Here is a 27,546-nt window from a genome sequence, read left to right as displayed (position 1 = left end):
CGAGGATCACTTCTTTGCAACCACTTTAAAGATTCCATTTGGTTAACACAATCTTTTAGAAGCAGAGAGGGGTCAAACCTACATTTCCAAGGGAAAAAAAATGAGACAGTTTAATGATCTGCCTTAAAGTTACTTAGTAAATCCTTAGGAGTCCTTCTTCCCTGAGGTTCTGTTCTGGTTTGTAAAAGGAGAAAAAGTCACCCAAAACATGCCATACGTCATTCAGAAACAAACATAGGGCAAAAATAACACCATGAAAAGGGAGATGGATCCTGGAGGTGCCCAGAACTAAGACTTCACATCACTCCAACCTGAACCCTCAACTGCAGGCCGCTCCCATTCGAACCCCAACGTTTCTCAATCCAACCTTTAACTCAAATCTGATTCCTTCTCAACTAATGTTCTCCAGATTCCCTCTAGTGTAAGCAATTTCCTCAGTCATCCCTTCAACCATTGGTTTTCACTCATCAACTCCCAAAATGTCACGGCGGCCTCCTCACCCGGGGCATCCTGTTAATTACCTGTTCCCAACAGGTCCTCCCTCCCCATCTCCCTTTTTGCGCAGTTACCTCGTTCCTCACCCTGAGTTGCAGTCTTACCTTATCCAACCTTTCAGGATCCCTTATTTCCCGTCTCTCAATAACCTTCCTCCCCTTTTCACAGTCAGCGCTCGCCCCACACCAATTCCCGACCACTCCTCCCTACTTAGATTCCCCCACGCCCCCTCTTCTCCAGGTTCTTCAGACCCAGCCCCCACTCGCCCTCCCCTCAGGTCCCGCCCCCAGGACCCCTCTCTCCCACAGGCCCCTCCTCCAAAGTCCCCCTCTCTCCTCAAGCCCCGCCCCAATCGCCCCTCCCCCGGCTCTCCCTCCCATTCAGGTCCTCAGGTCATTTCAGCGACGGATCCACCCTCCCCGGCCTCTTCCCGACCTGGGCACAGCGGCTCCGGGAGCGAATCCTCCGCCACCTCCGCTCCGGCTCCGTCCCGTCCTGCTCGCCCCCCGGCAAGCTCCCTTTCTCGCCGCCGCCGCCCCTTTTGCCAACCCGGAAATGGATCTGCTCCCACCGTCCCCAGCGTCCGCGAACAAAATGGAGGAGGGGGAAAAAGGAGGAGGGAGCGGAGCGCGAAGAGATGCTACACGCATGCGCTCCTGGAAAGCCCGCCCCCTGCCAGGGCACGTAAAGGCGGAAGTGGGCGGGGCGGGTGGCCGCCATCTGGAGAAGGTCGCAGAAATTTGTTTTAGCAGCTAAAAGCAGGGATCGCAACTTTGGCTGCGATTAGAATCACCTGGTAAGACTTGAATAAATAGTGATACCTGAGTTCCATCCCCAGAGATTCTGATTTAATTGGTCTTGTGTATGGCTAGGCATCGGAACTTTTAAAATTGCGAAAGTGATTCTAACATGTTGCGGAGGTGGAGAATCACTGAGCTGAACATCTCTTTGAATATCTTTTTCATCTTTTTTTTTTGCGCGCACACACACACACACCATAAATGTCCTTTCCTAATTTCGAGTTAACGAAGAACCCGCCCCGGTCAACCTTGCAAGGACTCAGTAGTCAAGCTCCGGTTGTCACGGCAACAGAGGCAGGCCTTGTTAACAAGTTATACTTAACGTCATCTTAGCTGCCTGACTCGAACACCTGTGAACATCCGTCTCCTCTTTACCGGGCCTGGGTTTCCTCAGTTTCCAGAGCTGGGGGTTGGTGCTGCGGACTTCCAGCTGCTTGGGTCAGGGAAAGGAATCCTGTGCCCTCCCTTGTGGGGCTGCTGTTAACTCGGTCCCAGCAGACTAAGGATCCCTCCCTAGTCCACCCACAAAAATGCTTTTCCGTTGCGGTCAACCCCATTGTCTTATATCTTCATAATGTTCTTTGGGTCTCTCCATCATCCTTATTTACGCTCAATCCGAAGTAAGGGGACAGAACTGAGACTTAGTTCTCACTACTTACTGCGTGCACTTGGGCTGCAGCTACCCTAGCTGTAAAATGGGTCTACATAATAGTGCCTGTCCCAACTGTTTCATAGGGTTGTTGGAAGGCTCAAATGAGGTAATGAATAGGAAGGCACGTGATAAACCATACGTCATTATTATTTTTGTTTTCCTTCTCTTCTGCACCACCCACTAGTTAAGTAAATGTCACAACATTCACTGAGTGCCTGCTGTGGTCCAGGCACTGAGCTAGGCATCAGAAGATGGCTACAGAGGTGACGAAGACAGAGCCTCTGCCCTCAGGGAACTCCCTGGGTGGTGGGCAGACTGGCATGTAAACAGCTGGCTGAGATACAAGTCAGCATGTGATTAGTGCCATGGGGTCATATGGGCTGTGAGACCTCAGACAAGGGAGTGATTATTTTCTGCTAAAGAATGGGAGAAGAGGGCTTCCCTGGTGGCGCAGTGGTTGAGAGTCTGCCTGCCAATGCAGGGCACACGGGTTCGTGCCCTGGTCCGGGAGGATCCCACATGCCGCGGAGCAACTAGGCCTGTGTGCCACAACTACTGAGCCTGCGCGTCTGGAGCCTGTGAGCCACAACTACTGAAGCCCGCATGCCTAGAGCCCGTGCTCCGCAGCAAGAGAAGCCAGTGCAATGAGAAGCCCGTGCACCGTATTGAAGAGTAGCCCCCCCCCCTCGCCGCAACTAGAAAAAGCCCGCACACAGTAGCAAAGACCCAAAACAGCCAAAAATAATTAATTAATTAATTTTTAAAAATACTTGCCATGTGCCAGGCACTGTCATAACTTCACATGTCATAACTCATTTATCTTCATGATAACTTTCTGAGGTAGGTATTGTTACCTCCATTTTATAGATAAAGAAACTGAGACACAGGAAAGTTAACCATCTTGTCCAAAGGCAGTTCCATACAGGGACTTCCCTGGTGGTCCAGTGGTTAAGAATCCACCTCCCAATGCAGGGAACAGGGGTTTGATCCCTGGTCAGGGAACTAAGATCCCACCTGCCTCGGGGCAACTAAGCCCACGCGCCACAACTACTGAGCCCGTGCACCACAACTAGAGAAGCCCACGTGTTGCAACAGACCCAGGGCAACCAAAATAAAAATAATAAAATAAAATAAATATAATAGCGTAGTTTAAAAAAAAAAAGACACGTACCTAGAAAGTAGTAGAACTATCTCCAGAGCCTGTGCATACCAAATGACCCTGCACCCTACCAGACCCCAGCATCCCTTTATTATAACAAATATAACTCAACTTTACTATCCCCAAGTGAAATTAACGTAATTTAACCTATCTGAATTTTTTTAAAAAAACACGATTTCAAAAAATAAATCAATGTAATGCTCTCACTATAAAAGAGACAAATAAGAGGAAGGCATTTCAATATGTCAATGCTCAGGTATCACTACACTGGAAGATGTATAGTGAAGTATTCAGATGCTTGTGAAACAGGAGGGAAGGGGACAGGGCACAACCTTTGAAAGAATGACATAGCCCGAGGACATGAGATAAACTGATTAGAACCAAATGGGTCCCAGATGGCGGACAAGTCGACTTCCATTAGGCCTTGAGCCTCAGTATATGCTCACTGTAACACATCAAGCTAAATGATGCACCCACAGGTGCAATGACCGTTTCAAGACCAACCACAAGGATCAAGAAGTGGGCAGTGGCCCAGTTCCTGGAAATCCCCGCCCCTTCCTGAAATACTCCTCCCACTCATTAGCCTATGAAATTACCCATCCCTATAAAAACTGACAACCCCATACCCTGGGACCTTTCTTGCCTTCTGAGATGGCCCACGTTCTGTGGAGTGTGTTTCTCTCTAAATAAATCCACTTCTTACCTATCACTTTGTCTCTCACCGAATTCTTTCTGCCATGAGACATCAAGAACCTGAGCTTCGTTGAGTCCTGAAACTAGGTGTGTGATCTCAGTTGGAAGACTGTGGGTTTTGGCCAGGTTCGAGTCCTAGCCGCGTGGGTTCAAGTCCCAATCTGGGTTTAGGCTGGGTTTGAGTCCTGGCACGGGGGTTCAAGTCCCAGTCTGAGGTGCACGGTTTCACTAGTACTCATACCCAGAATCACTAAGAATATGACAGGGACAAATGCAGACTCACCTAAGGGTATTATGTTGGGCGGTGTCGTCATTTGTGATTTGATTTTCCCAAATGGTGAACAACTCTTGTTAAAGTTCTGAACAACACAGAACAACAGAGTGGTTGTATTCTTAGAAAAAGCAGATTATATTAAATATGTGCAAACATATTGTATATTTCTATTTTCCTGTTCTGACCACATGACAGACTGAGTACCTTGGCGACCTTCTCCCTAACAACTAAAAATCCTAGATAAAAATTTTTAAAAAATATTTATTTATTTATTTGGCTACACCGGGTTTTAGTTGCTGCATGTGGGATCCTTGTTGCCGCCTGTGGGATCTACCTTGCGGCATGCAGGATCCTTTTTTATTTTTTTTAGTTGCAGCATGCATGCAGGATCTTTGTGGCAGCATGTGGGATGTTTAGTCATGGCATGCGAACTCTTAGTTGCAGCATGTGGGCTCTAGTTCCCTGACCAGGGATTGAACCTGGGCCCCCTGCATTGGGAGCACGGCGTCTTAGCCACTGGACCACAAGGGAAGTCCCCTTTTTTTTTTTAAACTCTTAAATGCTTTAATGGAAAATTGAGGAATTTTCAGGGCAAACAAAATAAGTGAAGGCAGGGGACATAAAGAGAGATAAGTGGAACACTGAAGCAGGCTTCTGCTCTGAGGACACTTGCCTAACTAGATGAATTTGAGCTTTTTCCAGGTCTTGTGGGAAAAGAAAACACCCCAGGACCTCATCAGGGGAGTTTAACAGGACATTCTCCATCATAAATATGGGACCCCAAAGGACTACATCCTCATGGTTAGGGTGAACCAGAAATAAACCTGTCCCCTCCTCCCTTGGATGTAGGGTTAATGGAGATAGACTCTAGGCTCAGATGATAATAGATTTTTCACACAGAGTGTTCAGTAAGACAGTGAAAGTCACGTGGATAATTCTTGGTTGTATGGAATGGTCCCTTCCATTGCCAAAATCTGGCATCCCTAACTCCTGCCTACCAAATGCCAGTAGCACAAACTTATCATTGTGATGAACAAAAAAACCACCACAGCGAATTCCCTGGTGGTCTGATGGTTAGGACCCCGTGCTCTCACTGCTGACGGCCCAGGTTCGATCCCTGGTCGGGGAACTAAGATCCCACAAGCCTTGCAATGGGGCAAAAAACAAACAAACAAAAAAGCCACCACGAATTTCCAACATGCCCCCATGGAGAACCACTGCCCCATGCTACACTGTCAAGTTGCCAGGGGCCAATTTGTGAAGGACTTTATTATCTCTCATGAAAAGTTAGATTTTTATCTCTAGGGCAAGAGGGAAACCACTAGAAAGTTTGAGCCGAGAAGTGCCATGACTCACTTTGCCTTCTAGAAAGATCCCTCTGACTGCAGCATAGAGGATGGATTAGAGGGGACCAGGTTAAAGGCAAGAGTGTTGTGGATGTCTAAGTGCGAGATGATGGATGCCTGCGCTGAGTGGCCGCTGGGTAAGACTGGGCACAAAGACTTTTCTCCCCACTGCTGAATAGGGTGAGACTTTGGGCAAGGTACTCAACCTCTACCAGCCTCAGGCTCCCCATCTGCGAAGTGGAGAAAAGACTAAATGTAATGCATCTGAACAGTGTCGTGTACACACTTGGAAAGCACTCATGAATCGTGTCCCCTGCATTGGCAGGCGGATTCTTAACCACTGCGCCACAAGGGAAGTCCCAAACTATACACTTTAAACAGTGGATGTGAATTACATCTCAATAAAACTGCTACTCCCCCTAAATGCAAAACACTAGGGCTTCCCTGGTGGCGCAGTGATTGAGAATCCGCCTGCGGATGCAGGGGACACGGGTTCATGCCCTGGGAAGATCCCACATGCCGCGCTGCGGCTGGGCCCGTGAGCCGCTGGGCCTGTGCGTCCGGAGCCTGTGCTCCTCAACGGGAGAGGCCACAGCAGTGAGAGGCCCGCGTACCACCAAAAAACAAACAAACAAACAAACAAAACACTATATTGTTTTGAGATATATACATATGTAATGAAAGTTTACAGAAACTCATGGAAATGATACCACACTCAGGAAAGTGGTGGCCTCTGGGGAGAAAGGAAGAGCGTGTGACTGGGGGCAGGTACTAGGAGCCTCAGCTGTAAGGTAAGATTTCATTTCTTAAGCTGAGTGGTGGAGACACGGGTGTTCATTATATTAGTCTTTAAACTTTTTGTATGATTGAAATATTACACAACACATTTAAAAATAACTTTTTAACAGGAGTGAATGGTTAGGATACACAGGATATTTGCCAGATGCAAAAATCACCGCATAGTTACTGCAAAGAGAAAAAACAAAGCGTCTTTGCAAAGAGAAAAAACAGTGTCTTTTTAATGGAGAAATCTGGCAGTGCCTCCTTAACCACAGAGTCAAACTCAGCCACCACTAATATGGGCCAACCAGACACTGTTCGCCTCCCGGCATAATGCTATTGGGCTTCCCTGGTGGAGCAGTGGTTGAGAATCCTCCTGCCGATGCAGGGGACACGGGTATGTGCCCCGGTCTGGGAAGATCCCACATGCCGTGGAGTGGCTGGGCCCGTGAGCCATGGCCACTGAGCCTGCACGTCCGGAGCCTGTGCTCCGCAACGGGAGAGGCCACAACAATGACAGGCCCGCGTACCACACACACACACACACACACAAAATAATAATAATGCTATTAACAGCAGCACCTATAAAGTATTCTTTCCTAGAATATTTAAGCTCCAGAAAACTACTACAACTATACGGTCCAAGCTGGGTGCCATTAGTCACTTGTAACTATTGATCAATTAAAATGTGATTAGTCTGCACAGACATAAAGAACAGACTTGTGGTTGCCAAGGGGGTTGGAGGTGGGGGAGGGATGGACCGGGAGTTTGGGGTTAGTAGGTGCAAACTATTATACAGAGAATAGATAAGCAACAAGGTCCTACTGTATAGCACAGGGAACTATATTCACTCTCCTGGAATAAACCATAATGGAAAAGAATGTAAAAAAGAACGTAGGGCTTCCCTGGTGGCCTAGTGGCTAAGAGTCCGCCTGCCAATGCAGGGGACACTGGTTCGAGCCCTGGTCCAGGAAGATCCCACATGCCGCGGAGCAACTAAGCCTGTGCGTCACAACTACTGAGCCCGTGTGCCACAACTACTGAAGCCCACGCGCATAGAGCCCATGCTCCGCAACAAGAGAAGCCACCGCAATGAGAAGCCCACGCACCACAATGAAGAGTAGCCCCCGCTCGCCAAAACTGGAGAAAGCCCGCGCACAGCAACGAAGACCCAACGCAGCCAAAAAAGAAAATAAATAAATATATAAATTTATTTTAAAAAAATAACATATATATGTGTATAACTGAGTTACTTTGCTGCACAGCAGAAATTAACACAACATTTTAAATCAACTATACATCAATAAAAAATAAATTTAAAAAAAGTGATTAGTCTGAATTGACATATGCTGTGGATATAACATGCATACCAGATTTCAATGACTTAATACAAAAAAAAAGAATGTAAAATGTCTCAATATTTTTATATTCATTACATGTTGAAATGATATTATTTGGGATATATTGAGTTAAATAAAGTATTAAATTAACTTACTTGTTTCTTCTTACTTCTTTAATATGACTACTAGAAAAATTTTAATTACAGATATGGCTCACAGTATATTTGTATTGGACACTCCTCTCTAGACAGAACTAATAGCTTATACTCTATAGAGGGGACGGAGAGGCAAGTAAACAAGAGCATGGGGAAACAATCAGACAAGTCAAGGATTTACAAGACATCTGTCCTAGACTTTGAAAAGTCAATGTCATTGAAAAGAAAAGAAGCTGCTCTAGATTAAGAGGCTAAAGAGATATAACAGCCGAATGCAATGCATGGACCTTGATTAGATCCGGATTTGTTTTTAAGTTTTCCTAAAGATATTTTTGAGACAACCTGGGAAATTAAATATAGACTGAATATTAGCTGATATCATGGAACAACTGTTGATTTTCTTAGGTGTGAGAATGGTGTGGTAGACATGTAAGGGAACGTCCTTATTCTTAGGAGATTTCTGCTGAGGCTTTTAGGAATGAAATGATATTAACATTTGCAACTTACTTTCAAGTAGCTTGGCAAAAGAAAAAGTGTGTGTGTGTGTATGTGTGTGTGGACAGAGAGAACAAAAGCAAATTTAGCAAAATGTTAATTGTAGAGTCTAAAAAGACCTAAGTATTCATTGTACTAATCGTTCAACTTTTCTGTGTTTGAAATCTTTCATGATGAAGAGTTGGAGAAACAAGGCAAAGTTAAAAAGGAATGAATGGGACATGAGGAGGTAGAGACAACCCTTTCAGGAAGTTTGGCTTAGAACTGGAAGTGAGGGGGTACAGAAGCTAGAGTGGGTATGTCAGGTGAAGGAAGGCGTTTGTAGGGAGTTCCCTGGTGGGCTAGTGGTTAGGATTCTGGGCTTTCACTGCGGTAGCCCGAGTCCAATCCCTGGTCAGGGAACTGAGATCCCACACACACAAAAAAAAGTTTGTAAAAATGCAGAGTTGAGAGGGGTTTAAACGCTTAATGGGAAAGAGCCAGTAGAAAGGCAGAGTATGAAAGATATGGGTTATTCTGGTCAAATTTCTCATGCCTGGAGATAGACCCTCTGAGAGATTCAAGATTCTGCCCGGCTCTCCCCATCCCAGGCCTCCTCCCTATTCCCAAGCGTGGTGAGAAGTAATCTTGGTGGCGACACCTAGTGGATTCAAAGGGCACTGCTTAAATTCTTCACTCTACACCAGATCCAGAGAGCATCTTACTACATCTTATTTATTACACGCTAAATTATTTCCACCTTTTTTTCACTGCTAAGCCAGCCTAGGAGGTGAAACATTATTAAGTAAGCTCATCCCCTCCCCATACAGCCCACAGGGCTCTCTGAGCACCTCGTGTCATGAGGGCCGCTCTCAGTGCTGAGCAATGCTCCCATGTCCACACTTTGCCCATCAAACCCTTTGCCTGCTTCAAGGACTGGGTCATCTCTTCCAAGAAGTTTTCTCTCTCTGTTTTGTGTGTGTGTGTGTGTGTGTGTGTGTGTGTGTCTGTGTGTCTGTGTACTTTTTGGCCACACCCCACAGCATGTGGGATCTTTGTGCCCAGACCAAGGATTGAACCCGCAACCCCTGCATTGGAAGCACGGAGTCTTTTTTAAATTTTGGTTGCATTGGGCCTTTGTTGCTGTGCGCGGGTTTTCTCTAGTTGTGGTGAGCGGGCGCTACTCTTTGTTGCGGTGCGTGGGCTTCTCATTGCGGTGGCTTCTCTTGTTGTGGAGCATGGGCTCTAGGCACGCGGGCTTCAGTAATTGTGGCTCACGGGCTCTAGGGCGCAGGCTCAGTAGTTGTGGCGCACGGGCTTGGTTGCTCTGCGGCATGTGGGATCTTCCAGGACCGGGGCATGAACTCGTGTCCCCTGCACTGGCTGGCGGATTCTTAACCACTGAGCCACCAGGGAAGTCCCCCAAGGAATTTTCTCTTATTGTCCCCCACCCCCCTATCCCCAGAAGAGTAGTGAATCTCCTTGGCTTAACTCCTAGAGCATTTATCATCCTGTGTCTTGTCCTCCTCTGACGGCTCCTATTTCAAACAACCTAATTTACTCATTCAGCAAATATGTATCGAGTGTCTTCTTCGTGCCAAATACTGTTCTAGGTTCTGAAGAGTGAACAAGAGAGACTCATGGAGCTAACATTCTGGGGGCTGGAGGAGCAAATACACAAAGCAGAGTAGATGATGTCAGGTAGCGATGAGAGCCTTGACGAAAACACAGGAGGATTAGGGGAGAGAGAGTGGGGGGGGTGCGGGGGTGGGATCAGAATAGTCAGGAAAGGCTCAGGGAAGAGCAAAGGTAAAATCCCTGAGACAAGAATGACTGTTATGTGTTTTAGGAACAGTAAGGCAGTCAGCGTTGCTGGAGTGGAATGAGTGAGAGAAGGGAGAGGAGGTGAGGTCAGAGAGAATTTTGATTTTTCATCTAAGTGTTATCGAAAACAGAGGAGCGGGCTTCCCTGGTGGCGCAGTGGTTGAGAGTCCGCCTGCCGATGCAGGGGACGACGGTTCGTGCCCCGGTCCGGGAAGATCCCACATGCCACAGAGCGGCTGGGCCCGTGAGCCATGGCCGCTGAGCCTGCACCTCTGGAGCCTGTGCTCCGCAACAGGGGAGGCCACAACAGTGAGAGGCCCGCATACAGCAAAAAAACCACCACCAACAACAAAATAAAAACAGAGGAGCGTTATAATAATCGGAATTGTTTTAGTTGAACTGTAACATTACAGTGAAATGTATAAATCTCAATGGACACACACACACACACACACACACACACACACACGTGTAACCACATCCAGGTCAAGATACAGAACATTATGTTCATAGCAGCACTATTTGCAGTAGCCAAGACATAGAAGCAACCTAAATGTCCATCAATGGATGAATGGATACAGAAGATGTGGTACATATATACAATGGAATATTACCCAGCCATAAAAAAGAATGAAATATTGCCATTTGCAGCAACATGGATGGACCTGAGATTATAATACTAAGTGAAGTAAGTTAGAGAAAGACAAATATCATATAATATCACTTATATGTGGAATCTAAAAAAATGATACAAAGCAACTTATTTACAAAACAAAAATAGACTCACGGACATGGAAAACAAACATGGCTACCAAGGGGGAAAGTGGGGGAGAAATAAAGTAGGAGTTTGGGATTAACAGATATACACTACTATATATAAAATAGATAAACAACAAGAACCTACAGTATAGCACAAGGAACTATAGTCAATATTTTTAATAACCTATAATGGAAAAGAATATATATATATATACATATATACATATGTATATGTACATATACATATGTATATATATATGTGTATATATATATATATATATATATATAACTGACTCACTTTGCTGTACATCTGAAACTAAACACAACATTGTAAACAACTATACTTCAATTAAAAAAAAAGATACAGAACTTTTTTTTTAAATCAGGGAATTCCCCCCAGGCATATTTTTTTTAATTAATTAATTTATTTATTTGGCTGCATCGGGTCTTAGTTGCGGTGCGCGGGCTCTCTAGTTGTGGCACGAGGGCTTAGTTGCCCGGCGGCATATCTTAGTTACCTAAGATGCAGCGGTCCCCAACCTATTTGGCACCCGGGACTGGCACCCGGGATCTTAGTTCCCTCACCAGGGATCGAACCCTCATCCCCTGCATTGGAAGGCAGATTCTTAACCACTGGACCACCAGGGAAGTCCCTGACACAGAACATTATTATCACCACAGAGGGCTTCTTCACACCCCTTCAATACTCTCTCCCACCCCATGAGTAACCACTATTTTCACTCCAATCCCCATAATTTTGCCTGTTTTTTGACTTCTCTAAACAGAATTATACAGTGTGTAGTTTATATGTCTGGCTTTGTTTACTCAATATTATGTCTATGAGATTCATTTACACAGGTAGTAGTCATTTGTTCCTTTTTATTGCTATGTAATATTCCATTAGAAGAATATACTACAATTGATTTGTCCATTCATCTGTTGAAGGATACTTGGGTTTTTTCCAACTTCTTTATCATGAATATACACCTAGGAATGGAAATGCTAGGTCACAGGTACGGTGTACATTTAGTTTCAGTAGATACGACCAAACAGTTTTCCAAACTGGTTGTACCAATTTAGACTCCGGCCAGCAATGTATAAAAGTGCCAGTTGCTCCTCATTCTCACTGACACCTGGTATCGCTGCTGTTTAAGTTTAGCCATACATTATCTGTTATAGGTTTGTAAAAGAGCTGCAGTGTGGAGACCCAACTGGTGGGGTTAAGAGCAGGTTGAAGAGAGGAAGCCGAGAGCCCAGGTAGGAGGCTAGTGCAGTCGTCCAGGGAAGACATGAAAGTGTCTGGACTGGGTGGTAATAGAGAAATCGTAGAGAAGTGGACTGATCATGTTGTGTTCTGGAGTTGTAGCTGCCGGGCCGGGCCGATGAGATGAGTGAGGGATGAGGGAAAGAGGCATCGAGGGTGAGTCTTAGATTCTTGCCTGGAAAACTTGGGTGGATGAGAGGACCATGTTCTGAGATGCAGAAGACTGAGGGAATAACTGATGCAGGATGAGGGAAGGTCAAGGGGTCAGGTGTAGCTGCTTGAGTATATGATGTCTCCTGGAGCTCAGGCTCTCATTAGAGCCTAACACGAGGCTCTAGATTCTCCACATCTTAGTATAACTGGTAGGTACTGGTTGTGTTCAGAGTGCATGCTGTCTGGGTAGCGGCTACAGCAGCGGTCCCCAACCTATTTGGCGCCTGGGACCGGTTACGTGGAAGACAATTTTTCCAAGGAAGGGGGGCGGTATGGTTCAGGTGGTAATGCAAGTGATGGAGAGCAGCAGATGAAGCTTCGCTCACTCATCCGCCACTCACGTCCTGCTGTGCGGCCCAGTTCCTAACAGGCCGTGGACCACTACTGGTCCGCCGCCTGGAGCTTGGGGACCCCTGGGCTAGAGAACGTGCATGCTGTCTATAGTGGACAGATCTGGGTTAGGGGCCCCGTTCTGCCCCCCCGCTCGCCCTGTAACTTGGACATTATGCTGGGACTGCCCAGCTTCCAGCTTCCAGCTCACAGTGTTAGAATTCAACGAGATCACATATCCATGGCACCTGGAACGTGGAAGAACGAAAACATTCTCTCTTGCAAGTCCCAGGCACTAGGTGGCATTTCTCCCAAGGTTACTGCCTTTTCTTCTCACCCACATTTTCAAAGTCACTCCAGAACAGCTTGGTTGAGGTAGCCCAGAGCCCCGAGAGGTGGTTCCCTCTCCCTCGCTCGGCCTTTCCTTCCCCAGGCTCAAAGAAACAGAATGGAGAACAGCAGGAGGGTTGATTCATAGACTTTTATCAGCTTTTACTCCACCGGGAGGTTTCTGCAATGACAACCGAGCCTGTACAGTACACACGTTTCACTCTGGTAAAGCTGTGGGGCACAGGAAGGCGTCTGGGAGGCCCCTGGGCGGCAGCAGGGCAGGCGTCAAGGCTAGGGGCGGGCAGCAGCCGAGACTGGACCAGTGGGCCCCAGGGTTTGGGGAGGATGATGAGAGCTGGGGTGACAAGGCTGCTGAGAGGGCTTGGGAGGAAGGGCGGCTGCAGGGAGAGGAGGGCACATCAGCAGTAGCAGGGAGGTCCCTGTCTGTGAGGGATGGAGGGGGTGAGACAGTGCCTGTGAATGTGCTGGGGGTGGGGAGTCTATAGACATTTGGGGGGGGGCAGGAGCAAGACAGACCGCTGTATAAAAGGGACTGTACAACATAACCTATGATACACTGTTTACATATGATACAAGGCTCTTTCCCTCTTTGAGTTTTAAAAAATAAATTTACAATTCCCGAGCTTTTGGTAAAAAATATATACACTCTCAGAATAGGAACGGCAGCTGCTTTGGCTGCTTTGGCTGCTGCCTCTTCGGAAGGGAAAGAGGTGGTGCCAGAAAGGAGGGTGAGGCTGCACCAGGAAACCTCACACCGTAGCTGCCGGGAGCCCTGCACCCCTCAGCCCTGGAGGCCCGTGATGGGAGACAGAGGGGAGACAGAGAGGTAATAAAGGCATCGCCAGAGCCCAGTTTTGCCTTTCCAGTCTCTGCCGTTTCCTTCCCCACATTGGGGGGCTGCCTGCTCCAGGTACAGCGGTCCACCCCACCCAAGCTCTGATGGGAAGGACCAAGGGGGAGTCAAGACAGGGAAGAGGATGAGACCATGTGTTGGTATCCCACAGAAGAGCCAGAAGGGAGGTGACAACTCCCTGCTTAGCAGTGAGACACCCTAACAGCAGGAGTATGGACAGCAGGCACCCCAACCCTGACACTGCCACACCTCACCCCACTGCAATGCAGACGGAGGGTCCAATAGGCAGCTTAGGCCAGTGTTTCCCTGAGCATCTTTTACCCTCTCGTGGGAGCCCACCCAGGGACCTTTGGGAGGCCTGCGGCGGGGGGGGGGGGAATCCTAAGGGCTGATGGGTAACCCTCCTGTCTGCCGCTGCTCCTTGCCCTCCCGAGCAGCTTCACCCACAAGCCTGGACATGCAGGGCAGCAGAGGAGCCAGGCAGGTAGTGGTGGGGCGGGGAAAGCACCCCACACTGTCCCAGTGGCAGCGTAGACAAGGGTAGCACCAGACAGAAGGACCCCCTCCCCAGCACACACAACACCCTCCCTCAACTACCAGATGCACTCCTGCTCCTTCAAAGGGGGTGCACACACCGCCACACACACGCACGCATACACCCACACAGACACAAGGTAAATATAATATTCAGGTGTCCATATAGGGGTCCCAGCCCTGACCGTGGAGAAGCCTGGCAGGTGATGGACAGGAAGGACGCCAATCCCTCCCGTAACTCCGCTCTGCGAGATGGGAAGGGGGGCAGCTTTCCTGGCTGCTTGGGAAGAGGAGGCTGGGAACTCCATCTCCGGAACAGACCTCTATGGGAGGGGCTGGGGAAGGAGCTGTCTGCCCACTTTCCCTGGGAGGGCAGGCACCAGCAGAGTGTGGTTTGGGCTTGAAGGAGCAAGGCGGAGAGGACTTCAGCAGGATGAACGGGCTTATGAGTCCAGGGCTAAGTCCACCCAACTCTTTCCTGCTCCCGGGGACAGAGGTCAGACGTGGGTTGGGACGTCATGCAAAGTGCTTGAGTGCCAGGTGCCCGAGGATCCTGGGGAAGGGCCAGCCAGAACCTCCGTTCTCACTGACTATTGGCCTCCAGCTTGTAGGAGAGCTCGAAAAGGAGGTTCTGGTTGTCGATGACCTGGAACTGGCGCACGTAGGCCTTGGTCTGCAGGTGATGTGGAGAGGCCTCCATATCAAGGCCTGGGGGTGTGAGGACAGGGAGGCAGTCAGGGTGCTGGCCACCCTTCTTCCCCTACACACATACCAGCCAGAGGAGAAGGGTGTGGATTGGGTCACATGTGGGGCAGGAGGGTCCCCGGGGAAGGCCAAGGAGAGAATGGAGAAATGACACATTTAAGGAAATAAACATTTAAGTGGGGACTCCTCCCAGGACCCCTCCCAGCTCAGTCAGAGCTCTACCTGCAACGCTCTCAAAACACCGCGGGTTACTCACAAAGGGGCCGGCTCCGGTATTTGCGGATGGTCCTCACTTTTTCGGCCACTGAATGCTGGGAGATGACAAGGAATGAGTCCTGAAAAGGGCACAGAAAGATGCTCCCCCTTCTAACGCTCTCCCTCCTCCAATCTCCAACTCTCTTGGTTTAACTCCCTCCAGTCCCCAGCTCTGGAGGGTCTCTAAAGGACCAAAGAAGGGGTACAATAGGGTGCCAGATGGGGTGAAGGCAGAGTTGCCCCCCCACCCCGAGCTGCCTGTCAGTTTTGCCACCCGTGGGCAGGTTGTCACAGTGACACCCCCAGGGAGACAGGAGTCTGTCAGGCAAGCTGGGTGCCATGAGGAAGGCTGTCGCCTTTAGGGGGGATGCCAGGAGAGGGCGAGGATGCCAGCCCTCCCCCACTCATGGGACTGAAGTTGGCAGTGCCACTCACCAGCTTCTCAATGTTCACCAGACCATCTACAAGGGTCTTACTCCCCTCGTGCAGGAAAGTCAGGTCTAGGGATGGGAAGAGAAGCAAATGGGTGAGAGAGGAGGTCCAAAGGGCCCTTCCCCTCCCCCCTGAGCGCACTCAATCTGGGGGCACTCCTCTGTGTGTGCTCTGGGCACACACAGAGCTGAGTTCAGAGGGGAAAGAGGCTCCGAATGGGGCATGGAGAGTGTGGAGAGAAGACCGCAGCTTGGAAGTGACTCTCACCTTTGAGGATCAGAGGCACGAAAGGAATCACAGGGGGTTTCATCTTGGAGATCACTTCTCGGTAGCTTTTGTGGTTCCTGCAGGGGTCCTAGCATTTCACAGAAGAGGGATAAAGGGACAGACAGGCCCAGTGTACCCCAAAGTCATCCCCCACTCCCTCCCTCAGCCCCTGCCCTAGAAATATCTCCAATCAGATAGGGGTGTGTTTGGGTGTCTTGCTTGGGGCTCAACTGCTCTCCCCTCTCCTCCAGGGGTAACAAAGCAGTGATCCTCCCATCTTCCCTCCCAGCGTGGTGGGCAAGGGCGGGCAGGGGTGGGGGGACCCAGGCACTAAAAACCTTGAAAGGGAAGCTCGAGGTAAAAGGTTTATGGGCACAGAAATTCTCTGGGGGTGCCAGTCCAGCGGCAGATAAAAGAGCCAAACCCACTCACTGTCAGGTTCTCAAATTTGCGGAACAAGTTCTTGAATTTCCCTGGCAGCTTCTGCAGTTTGAAGGAAGAAGAGATGTCAGAGTCTGGAGCTCCTTGGGTTTCATGGGATCTCTAATCACCAGGTGTTAGTGGGGGAAAGGGCCTGAGTGTCTCCCAGGGGGCTGGGAAGCTGGCCGGCGGGGAAGTAGAAGCAGCCCTGGGCTAGGTCTGGGGAGCTTGAAGCGGCCCAGAGGAACGAGTTATTCTGGGGAAATGGAGGCCTCTGCAGATGCACGTGCCACGTACAAGGCCTCACGGGGCGCTGTCTGAAATCCAAGAGCCAAGGCTGAGACCTGGCCGGGACTGCTCCTTCCCACCCCACCCCCACCCCCACCCCCAGGGGAATCCGCCTCTACTAATCTGCCCTGGGACCTGGTCCCCCAGCCCTGCTGTGTGCCCCGGGGCTGTATTTTGCCAGAAGAGGGCGCCTCCTTCCAATCGGCACAAAAGCTCCCCAGAGGCGAGCAGCGGTCCCGGGAGGCCGGCTTTGGGGTGAGCCCGGGATGTCAAGGTTGAGAGTGGAGGCCAAGACCCCCGGGGTGGGCCAGCACAGGTGGGAGGAGAGGAAAGGGAAGAGGTCTCATCACCTCCCAGGTGAGCCTCAGGCGGCTGACCGCGGCGTTGTCCAGCCCCATGACCACGGCGTAGAAGGACAGCAAGTCCTGGTTCTGCTTGCAGCTGCGGGGGCGGGAGGCGGGGTCAGCGGGGGGGGCGGCTGGCCGTGGCCTCCCCCTCCGCGGCCGCCGCACTCACATGGCCGCGATCTTGATGAACTTCTTGAGCAGCTGCGCGCGCTTGCCCGGGGCCTCGCAGAGCAGCACCTCGGTGGCCACCCAGTGCGTGACCTCGCTGCAGCGCTGCAGCAGCAGCTCCAGGTTGGCCGTTTCCCGGCGGCCGCGCTCCCCGTGGAACACGTAGTCCACGAACTCCAGCTGCACCCGCGGTGGCAGGAGGGGCCACCAAGGCGTGGGGAGTGCGGGTGGGAAGAGGGCAGTGCGAGGCGGTGAGCAGGGTAAGGCAGGAGGGAGGGGGCGGGAGGGAGGGGTGGAAAATAGAAAAAAACCGGGACAGGACAGGATGCAACAGAGAGGGGGGAGAAAAGACAGCCAACATTAATAATGGTCTACCATCTACTGAACACTTACCCGGTGCCAGGCGCTTGAACCATCTGATCGACATGATTGTCCTTGCCTTATTTTCTTTAATAGTGAATATTTTACAAATTCTAACCGTGGGTCAGGTTCTGTGTAAGCAGCAATTGGATCCTGAACCACCCAGGGAGGGGGGCGGGTAAGGTGGGGTGTTTCCTCTCTCTTTGCTTTTTTTTTTTTTTTTAAGATAAAGAGAACAAAGGCTTAGAGAGGTTCTGGGGGCACATTGCCCCAGGGCATGCTGGCAAGGCAGCGTCCTAACCAGAACTTTCAGCCCAGACGCTGCCTCCCTCCAGACCCCCGGCCCAGCTCCAGCCTCAATCCCCACCTCGTGTACACAGCGGAACAGCTCCCAGTGGAAGGCAGTAAGGTGGTTAGCGACGTCCTCAGGCTCCCCTCGGTGGATCTCTGTGTCTCCAGGGGAGACCTGGATCTCCTCGGGGAGGGGCACCTGGTGGCAGGCAGGGACATGGGCTGGGCTTCTGAATTTCTGCTCCTGGCCCCTCTCAGCCTTCCCTCTCAGCCAAGGCTTGTGAGGGAGTTCTTACCAGGGCCTCATAGCTGTCTCGGGTACAGGCAAACAGGTGGCTGTTGATACCCAGCGTGGTGAAGACACAGTCTTCGGTCGGCTGGAGAAGGACCTTCTCTGCAGGAGAACGAGCTGCCCCGCCTCAGCCCCGGCCCCTGTACCCTCACACACCCCAGCCACCACCGCCTTCCCCTCCAGAAACTCCCAATCCCGCACAGACATGTCCTAGACTAACAGGACTCATATCATCACCAGTTTATGCCATATTTACCTGACATTTTTCAAAAAATGAGTTCTCCTGCATTTATAACCTCCTTTGGGCTCCCACCCTTCTTTATAGCTCTTCTCTTAGTCTATCATCCCTGTGACACTGGGAAAGCAGGAATTTTTTTTTTTTCTGAATTAGAGGAAAATAAGGCTATGACTACATTGCAGGATTTTTGCCTTCCTACCGGGACTGGAGGCCCACCCTGTGTCTTTGGCCTCAAAAACGTAGCATCCTTAGATGCTCGTGGAAGTTAAAGGACAAGATCCCAATGTGAGTACGAGGCAAAAGCACCGAGAGCGGCATCCAAGTGTCCTGGACCACTGCTTCCCCAACTTTAAAGTGCACAGGAATCACCCGGGGATCTTTTTAAAACGCACATTCTGATTCTGCACGTCTGGAGTGGGGTCTGAGACACTGCATTTTTTTGTTTGTTTTCTTTTTTTTGTGACACTGCATTTTTAGCAAGCTCCCAGGTGATACGCGTGTGTCTGGTCCCAGGACCACACTTGGAGTAGCAGCCAGGGCCTAGAATTCAGTCTTTACTCCTGCCCTAAGGCACTGGGCTTGTGAGTTTCTTTTCTTGGGACCCGCCCCCCACCCCCACAGCTCCTTCTGATCCTCACCTCCTGAGGAGGCCACAGCTACCAGGATGAGGGAATCCTCACGCCCCGCAGGCTCCTCCGAGTACTGCAACTTCTCCGTCACAGAGCCCAGAATGTCCTGCACAGATGCTGAGAGGCGGCTGCGTATGGTCACGTAGGAGTGGTCAGGCATATAGACCCGGCAGAAGACTGGATAGAGACCGGGAGGTGGCTTTTCACCAGTGGGCAGAACGGCAGCATCAGCACGGTTCCCTCCTGGGCACCTCTGTTCCCCACCCCACCCCAACCTGAAATTGGTTGGCCTCTGAAAAATATGCTGTGAAAAGGACTGGTTCTATGACACAGGGAGACTCCACAGAGGGTGCCCGAGATCCGGACACCCCTCAGGGCCCCCGGAGCCACCAAGGAAGCCCTCCCCCTCCTACGGTCCACACTCACTCTCATCGGAACCCCGGAAGGCCACGCGGGTCTGCAGACAGGAGTCTATCCGACGGAAGTGGCGGAAGAGTGGCTTCACCTGCTTGCTGGGCAGCTGGCTCTCGTCCGGGATCCTGGTGTGGACACAGCTGGGCATCAGGAAGCCCTGCCAGGCATACTGCATGCAAGGCAGGCAACATCAATCAGGGATATCAGAACTGGTCAAGGATGCCCCGGCATCAGGTTCAGAGAGTGGTGAAGGGGGTAAGAAGAGAGGACAATGGCCAGCATGGGACAACTGTCTGAATGACCCAGATCAAATGCCACCTCTTCCGTGAATTCTTCTCTATCCATCCCACCCACCAGGAGAGGTCACCATTTTGTCTTAATAGCTGTAGGACATTGGGCTAATATTTGTTTATGTTCATGTCTTATCTCTTTTACAAGATCGAGAGCTGACTGAATTTTATTTTCATCCTACACGTCTAGCACACTGCCTGGCACATGGTAGGTGTAGGTCATCATCTGTTTGCTGAATTTTGCCAATAAGAACTTCACAGTCTGGGGGACTTCCCCGGTGGCGCAGTGGTTAAGAATCCGCCTGTCAGTGCAGGGGACACGGTCCAAGCCCTGGTCCGGGAAGATCTCACATGCCGCAGAGCAACTAAGCCTGTGCTCCACAACAACTGAGGCTGCGCTCTAGAGCCTACGAGCCACAACTACTGAGCCCGTGTGCCACAACTACTGAAGCCCGCGTGCCTAGAGCCTATGCTCCTCAACAAGAGAAGCCACTGCAATGAGAGGCCCATGCACCTCAACGAAGAGCAGCCCCCGCTCGCTGCAACTAGAGAAAGCCTGTGCACAGCAACAAAGACCCAACGCAGCCAAAAATAAAATAAATTAAAAAAAAAAAAAAAGAACTTCACAGTCTGGGAGGGAGGCAGACGTGCATACAGCTACATCTAACACGAGGCAGGAGGTGTTAGGTGATATAATAATAAAGGTAAGAGAAGAGTTACATTGGTATGGGGGAGGGACAGCTACTGCTAAAAGATGCCTTCACTGGGAGGATGGCATTTGACCTGGACCTTGAAGGACAACAGGAAGAGAAGGGGGTGGGAGGAGGGCACGCTGGGGTGAACCACATAAGTGACAGCAGGAAGTTGGGAACACAAAGGTGTTCATGGAATGGTGGGGTGTATAGGGAGTGTCACGGGTGAAGGGGGATGTGGGAGATGAGATGGGAAGGATGACCAGAAGGCAGAAAGAGAGAGTCTAGGATGTTGCAACTTTATATTGTAGGCAGTGGGGGGCCGTGGATATTTTTGGAACAGAAGCACAATGTTGTCAAGTTTGAAAGATCTCTCTGGGGTCAGCATAAGAAAGACACAAAACCATAAGCTGAAGCCCTGGATGGGAGGCTGTGGCGATAATCCAGGTGAGAGATAATGACGCCTAAATGAGGGTTATGATGGTGGGATGGAGCAGAGAGAAACTGAAAGGGCTGAAAAGATGGAGGGATGGATGCAGTAGTGTCCTGAAGCCAGCTCACATTCATTCATGAAAGCAGATTGTTAAATTTTGGGGAGTTTTGCCAACTGGTTTTAAACATAGCCATTCAAAAATTAATCATACATATATATGTAAACTTATATATATAAAATATATAATTATATATAAACATATATATATGTTTTATAAACTTACAGCCAAATTATTACCCAAAAAGTAGTTTCCTAATTGTTTCACTACCTTTTACTCTATCTATGCTCTTCAGGTTAGTTACATCTGTTGGATTTACAGGGTGAAGATAGTACCTAATGGCCTGCTACTGCACATCTCTTCCCAACTTCACATTCAGTGATGTCATCCTGGTAGCTTGGAATCAACCACAGTGAGAGAATTTACACCATGGGAATCAGCAAAAGCTATAAACCAGGGAGGGCTCTTTTTTCCTGAAGTGCTGGTTGTTCAATATTTATCAGTACGCCATTGGATTGACAAATAAATGGATGGGAGAATGGACCCCCAAAATGACTGGAGACAGTGCTTTGTGCTACTCTCCAGTAAGAGAAAGGGAATGAAATAAGAGCATCTTGGAGCCCAAAGGCCACAGGCCCCCAGCCCTGTAATAGAGGAATAAGGGGGAATTTCTTTCCTGTCCCCTCCCCCAGCCTATTCCCTCACTTTAGCTCCACTGTTTCTACAAGCTGGTGCAGCCTCAGTGTGTCTTCTCGCAGGTCCTGGTAAAGGGACTCATCCTTCATAATCAGCAGGTACAGATCCTGAAGAGATGAGGAGAGAGAAGGTGAGGGCAGGGGTCTCAAGCATCACTCTCTGCAAGGGCGGGGCAGGGTCTCCATGCCTTCGAGCACAGAAGAACCGTACATGCTAAGGCTCACTGGCGTCATTTCCTTCTAGGTACCCAGCTTGAGAAGTATGGTTCCTTCAAAGGCGCCCCCTTCCAGAGCAAACAGCCTGCTCACCCACCTTCTCATCCCAGGCCCACCTTGATGATGCAGCCAGCCCCCTCTTCCTCCTGCAGCAGCCCCTGGTAGGTGTCCAAGAAATGAAGGAGCATGGCTAGACAGGCCTGCTTCCGGCCAAGCCCCTCGGGGCCCTCCATGCCTCCTGCCCAAACAAAGCTGACCCCTGAGTTAAGAAAAAGCCCTGGGCAGGCAGACCTGAGGACATAGGGAAGGGGTATGGGAGGCAATGGGAGGCAAGGCTACCCCTAAAACTTCTCTAGGTTTGGGGCCATGGAGAAAGGGGCTCCAAGGGCCCTTGGAACCAAGACCACCTCATGCCCCAGCCCAGGTTTTTGCCAGAGTGGGTAGGGATGGCACCCACTTGACCACATACAGCTCCTGCTCCTGCCTGTTTGAATTTCACCTGAGAAAATTCACTAGAAGCTACTCTGCCTGGACCCACCCAACCCCCGATCAGCCCACAGCCTGGAGCTTACAGCAGTCTGATGAAGGCCAGTGGTGCTAACCACAAGCCTGACCATACTTCAGTGTAAGGCCAGGTGTTTCTAAGAGAGCCTATGATATTCTACTCACTGGCCTGACATTTACAATTAGGTCCTAGAATAACTTGGTGAGAGGTCCTATGAATAGCCCAGCCAGTGGCTTGTCTCTAGTAGACCCTACTGAAGCACGGCCATGACCTGATGTTTACATCAGACCCTGTAATAACTCACTGGGCAACCAGATGTTTAGAGCAATAATTCAGTGGGGAGAGAAGCACTCTTAATAGAGTAATAAGACCTTACATCTATACAGGGCTCAGCAGTCTCCAGAGCACTCCCACATCTGCTGTCAGAATGGTCTCCACAGCAGCCCCATAGAGAGGCAGGGCAGGTGCTATTTACCCCCGTTTTACAGAAGAGGAAACTGAGGCCCTAGGAGGTTAGGTGAGCTGCCCAAGGTCACACAGCTGGTGAGTGAAAAACCTGGAATTGAAACCCAGGTGTGTTTTCTAGGGAAGAGCTTAGACCCTCACATCACATGTGGGGTGAGGGGGTGTCTCCCTCCTGACCTCCCCTCTTGCAAGCTCCACAAAAGGATATTACTGGTGTAGCTCCTGCAGAAACTTCTCCGTGGGAAGGAAGAGAGAATGGGTGAGGACGATGTCATCCAGCAGGATATCTGTAGAGAGCAATTGCCACCACTGATGTCGGGAGGGCACTTCCAGGACCCAATCTGACACTCACCACCCCCTCTCTTGCCTCCGAGGGCAAATTCTCTTTAGCCAGGCTGGAGCCCCAGCCACCTGCCCAGTCACGCTCTGCACACACATGCGCGCACACACACACGTGAAGGTTCTGGGCAGCCGCTGCGGGGGTGGGGTTGGCAGCTGCCAAGGCGGCTGGAGAGAAGGAGGGGGCGCGCTTGCATGGCCACGCCCACTTCTCTCCAATGTGTGTGGGAAGCTAGCTGGTCAGTTAATACACCAAGCTTGAGATCTGCCTGAAAAAAAGAGGAAGAGGTGGCCCCCAGAAGTGTCTCTAGACAAAGAGAACTTTTAAGCACAGAGGTTAGGGTCAGAGTGTGTGTGTGTGTGTGTGTGTGTGTGTGTGTGTGTGTGTGTGTGTGTGTGTGTGTCTCCACCCCTCCTCACTCCCTACCTAACAGATTTGAGTTCCAACTAGGCAGGTGAGAACCAGCCCCATTCAAAGGGAGAGGGAGCGACTGCCATCTCTTTGATCCCGAAGCCTTTAAAGAGAAAGCCTGTGTCCTCCAGATGCCCAGGGGTGGAAGAGTTAATGATGGAAGGGTGGAGGGGAGTGGTTCCTCACACCACCCTTTCCCCCTCCACACACCCATGTGGGCCTGGCTCAGCCAGTCAGCCAGGTACAAGGTCGCCCTGACTTGCAGCCAGCCCTGGGGTGGGGCAGGGCGACCTGGCACACAGAGACAGGCAGGATTCGGGGAGGGAGCCAGGTGTCCTCACCAGGACAGGTTAGGGCCAGATCCCCAGGTACTGCCCCAGGGCAAAACCAAGGCTTCTGATGGCCCCCGGGTCACCATCCCCTGGTCTCCAATTCCAGCCATGAAGGTGGAGCAGGAGAATTAACACAAGATCCTCTACTTCAACTACTTCATTTCACAAATGAGAAACTGAGGCCCAGAGCTGGGAGGGACTTGCCTGGAGCTGGAGTAAGAACCCAGACTCCTGAGTCTTTGTTCGTTTCTCACCATGTCTGAGGCGAGCAGAGTGTCAGAGTACAGTGGGCAGGTGGGGCTGCTTAGATGCTTGAGAGCCTCTGGTTAGTTTGGGGTACCTTCTGTAAGTCCCCTCCTCCCACACGCCCTGGGAGGGAACCGAGATGGCTTAAGAACGTTGGTTATATTGGAGAATATCAGAGTGGCAGGTTAAGCTGACTCTCATTCACTCTGGGACTGGTCTGGGGTTCCCCAAAGCAGTTACTCTGGGGATCCAGCCTGCCAGTCCAGATAATACGGTGACAGTCAGTTCAAGAGTCCTTCCCCAGTGGAGACTGAGCAGGGTCTGTGGCACCAGGCCCCTGCCCCTGCGGAAGGGGAAAGACAGTTTTTCCCTTTTCCTCTCTGCCCAGTTTTTAAAGTGAGTCTGAGCCCCCCAGCCCTGACCCTCAGCTCCAGGGATGGGGACGAGGAATAGGGATGCCCCAAATCTTTCCTCGACTCTTTATCTCACAGGACAGCAAAACAGAGCAAAGGAAGAGGAACGTGGGGGCAGAGTGGGGGAGATGCTGCTATGGGGGCTACAGTTTGGCGTCTGTCTCTTCCAAGGCAGGCTCTGGTCCAATGTACAGCCTCCCCAGGGAATGTGTCATAGAGATACAGGGTGTGTGGTGTAGGTGGGAAGTTATGGTTAAGAGAGCTGTGTGTGTCTGATATTTTTCTAATTAAATCCAAAAGGTGTCAGCTCCCCAGGGCAACTACAACCTGAGCCAAGGAGAGTACCTGGGTGTTGAGAAAAATCTAGGGGAGTGGAGCCCCATTCCACACACCTGGGTTAGGACTCCCTGCAAAGGTCTGGGAGCAAAGCATGAAACCCCATCTTTAGGCTCTCAGCCAGGGCTCCCAATCCTCAGACCCTGCTGGGCTTAGTGAAATGCCGAGAGCTAGCCCTAAAGACCCTCCGGTCTTCTACCTCAGCCACTAACCAGCAATCTGAGGCCTCAGTTTCCTCAGAATCCCCTTAGTAGGGGTGCTGGTGGGGAGTGGCAAAATAGCATCATCATTCAGGGAATAAGCCTCTCAGGGTGCGGTCATTTTTTAAAGAGGCCATGTGCTGAGGCCTGCCACCGGAAGGGTGGGAGTCGGAGAGGTTCAGACCCCCCAGGATGCTGCAGGGCCCTGATATCTGCCCAGCTGCCTCTCCCCCAACAAATATCTTCTGAGTCAGCCCCCAACTAGAATACCTCCCTCCCCCCAAGCTGCTAAGGACAATGCATCCCTTTGCCGGAGCCCAAAAGGCAGCTTGGGCCGTGTGCCTGTCTGGCACTGCCCTACTGAGTGGGCCAGCCCTCTGCTCTGGGGCTTCTAAACGGAATCGGGGACTCCTGGAAGGTCTTTTGGGGCTTGGCCACCTCTAGGGGGCTACACTGACTGGTCTGGGCAGCTTCCATCTTAGTGTGTAAGGCCCTAATTTTGGGCCACAGAAGGAGGTAGTCAGCATCAGGGACCCATGAGGGTCTAGATGAAATGTCCAGGTGAGAGAAAGGGTGGCTTAAGGAGAGAAAGGGGTTCAGCATCTTCTGCAGCCGTGGGTGAGGCTGCTACAGGGAGGAGGGTGGCACTGCCACTTCTCTGCTGCAGAAAGGTCTTTTCCTCCCATAGGCCCCCAGCTGACCACTCAACCCACCCCCCCCCAATGCCGACGCTCGGCATAGGGCAACCCCCACCCACCGTCCAAGGGCAAAGGAAGAGGAACCAGGTGGCAACCCCCTACTCCAGGATGGATGAGCCAGCCACCCCTTACCTGATGTGGCGCTGTCCCTGGTGACCCCTCCGGCCAGCCGCTCCAGAACCCGGTTCAGAAGATGCTCCGGCAGCTCGGGGGCGCCCAGGGGGGCCCAGGGTGGGGAAGTCAGAGGCTCGCCCGGGGACAGCTCGTCTGAGGAGTATGAGGAAGGGGAGCGCAGGGGCCCCCCTCCCCCGAGAGGCCCGGGCCCCGGCACCTCCTCCAGCTGCAGCCAACAGGGCCCCCCGCTGCCGAGATCCTCCGCGACCCCCGCCGGCTCTCCTCCGTCCTCCTCTGGGGGCAGCTCCAGACCCGGCTCGGCGAGGGGCTCCCGGAGGAAAGCTGGGAGCAGCAGACGAGACACGCTCTGACGCCGCTGCAGCGGCCGCGGTCCCCCGGCTAGACCGCCGCCCCCGCCAGGTCCCCCACCCCCTCCAGGCCCGCCGCAGCTCCCCGGACCCCCGCCGGGACCTCCCGCCACCGTTCGCCCCGCCAGCTGCGACGTCTGCTTCTTCAGAAATTTCTCCAGAGGCTTCATGCCCCCCCCCGCCCCTCTGCTCGGGGCCGCCGGGGGACCCAGGTGTCCCAGGCACGGGCGGGGGGGTGGGGACACGGTGCTCAGAGCCGGAGGGTCAGAGCGGAGGGCCGTGCCAGGCGCCGGACTGGGGGCCAGAGGTGCCCGAGGTTCGCTGGCCGGAGTCCAGTGGCCAGGGACCGGGGGAGGTGCCAGAGGGAAGAAGTGCCCGCTCTTAGTGGCCCCCCATGCTGGCTGCAGCGCACGCGGCCCGAAGGGTGGTTAGGCTGCGGGGCCGGTGCCCAAGCCTCTGCGCTCCTGGGCCGGGCTGCGGCGGCAGAGGCAGCGGGCGGAGCGCAAGGCTGAGAGGACGCAGCGGTGGCGGTGGCGGCGGCGGCGGCGGCGGCGGCGGCGGCGGCGGCGGCGGCAGCGGCGGCGGTGGCGGCGGCTGCGCTCCCGGCCGGGAGGAAGGTGGCAGAACTGAGACCGCGCCCCCTCCTCCAGTCCCCGCCCAGTCCCCTCCCCTACGCTAAATGGACCCGCCCCCTGGGCCGCGCCAGGCTTCAACTTGGGGCTGACCGCGAGGGAAACAGTAAGGGCTGACTGGCACTGGGTTCAGAGCAGACGCAGACATTAAGGACAAGGGTGAGGGAGAAATTTACCAGAGGAGAGGGTGTTCCTGGCTCGAAGCTTACGAGGACTCTTGGTATCATTGCAAAGAACCAGGCTGAACGTTGACTCACCTACCTGTATTCAGGTGAGGCCTACAAAAATTGCTGATTGAGTGTCCATCACTCTCGATCTCGATTGTGTGCTCTGTTGCCATACTCACTGGAATATGTGGTCTTTATCTTGCTTCTGTAAGAAGGGATGGAAAGGCCTCGGGTGGATTGGCATTGGAACTGGGGGTGGTACCCATCTGCCCTTTCTGGTAGGGCACCATAGGTGGTGAGGGCCTGGCCTGTGAGAGGCAGGTACTGGCAGGCAGGTAGGAGCCAGGCAGGGAGCAGCAGGTTGTGGCAGGTCTAATTAGGGTGAAGAGAAGAGACGGTAGGCAAGTGGAGGAGGAGACCAGGGGCACAAGGGCACCTGAGCCTACAGGCAGCAGGAGGAAGCAGAGCCCTGGAGATGGGTGACAAGCTCTCGAACTGCCAACCAACACCATCAGGCGTAGAGAGCCCCTCCA

General features: G+C 51.7%; 2 protein-coding genes across 5 annotated transcripts in view; both read right to left on the bottom strand.

Moving 5' to 3' along the window:
• Nucleotides 1–1,091, bottom strand: part of WIPF2 (WAS/WASL interacting protein family member 2) — a 42,570-nt gene extending 41,479 nt beyond the window's left edge. Inside the window, exon 1 of one of the 3 annotated variants that reach the window (XM_059047444.2) lies at nt 931–1,091. The gene's annotated coding sequence lies outside the window, so the exon portion shown is untranslated. The remainder of the gene's footprint in view (nt 1–930) is intronic. The other 2 variants (XM_067020776.1, XM_059047446.2) reach the window with 2 other exon arrangements.
• Nucleotides 1,092–13,020: 11,929 nt separating this feature from the next.
• RAPGEFL1 (Rap guanine nucleotide exchange factor like 1) lies at nt 13,021–26,765 on the bottom strand. 2 transcript variants are annotated; one of them, XM_067021044.1, is made up of 15 exons: nt 25,865–26,765; nt 22,965–23,043; nt 21,903–22,038; nt 21,581–21,678; nt 19,415–19,527; nt 18,998–19,165; nt 18,126–18,223; nt 17,906–18,028; nt 17,180–17,358; nt 17,014–17,104; nt 16,388–16,438; nt 15,956–16,043; nt 15,692–15,756; nt 15,258–15,336; nt 13,021–15,004 (listed from the first exon to the last, which is right to left on the bottom strand). In XM_067021044.1, the coding sequence occupies exons 1-15, from the start codon at nt 26,382–26,384 to the stop codon at nt 14,880–14,882; spliced, it is 2,013 nt and encodes a 670-aa protein (XP_066877145.1). In that variant the 5' UTR covers nt 26,385–26,765; the 3' UTR covers nt 13,021–14,879. The 2 variants fall into 2 exon arrangements, with proteins under 2 accessions (XP_066877145.1, XP_058903382.1); XM_059047399.2 differs by having other exon boundaries at nt 15,258–15,312.
• Between the last annotated feature and the right edge of the window lie 781 nt (nt 26,766–27,546).

This window comes from Kogia breviceps, chromosome 19 (assembly GCF_026419965.1).
Source record: "Kogia breviceps isolate mKogBre1 chromosome 19, mKogBre1 haplotype 1, whole genome shotgun sequence".
Lineage (NCBI taxonomy): Eukaryota > Metazoa > Chordata > Mammalia > Artiodactyla > Physeteridae > Kogia > Kogia breviceps.
This window is presented reverse-complemented; position numbering and strand designations above follow the sequence as displayed.

Excerpts from the sequence above, each read along its gene's own strand:
- RAPGEFL1 (XM_067021044.1), bottom strand. The coding sequence starts at position 26,384 with ATGAAGCCTCTGGAGAAATTTCTGAAGAAGCAGACGTCGCAGCTGGCG. Across the intron at positions 18,224-18,997 it reads AGCTGTGGCCTCCTCAGGAG|AGAAGGTCCTTCTCCAGCCG; the intron begins GTGAGGATCAGA and ends GTTCTCCTGCAG. Across the intron at positions 16,044-16,387 it reads GCAAATTTGAGAACCTGACA|GACCCCTGCAGGAACCACAA; the intron begins GTGAGTGGGTTT and ends GTGAAATGCTAG.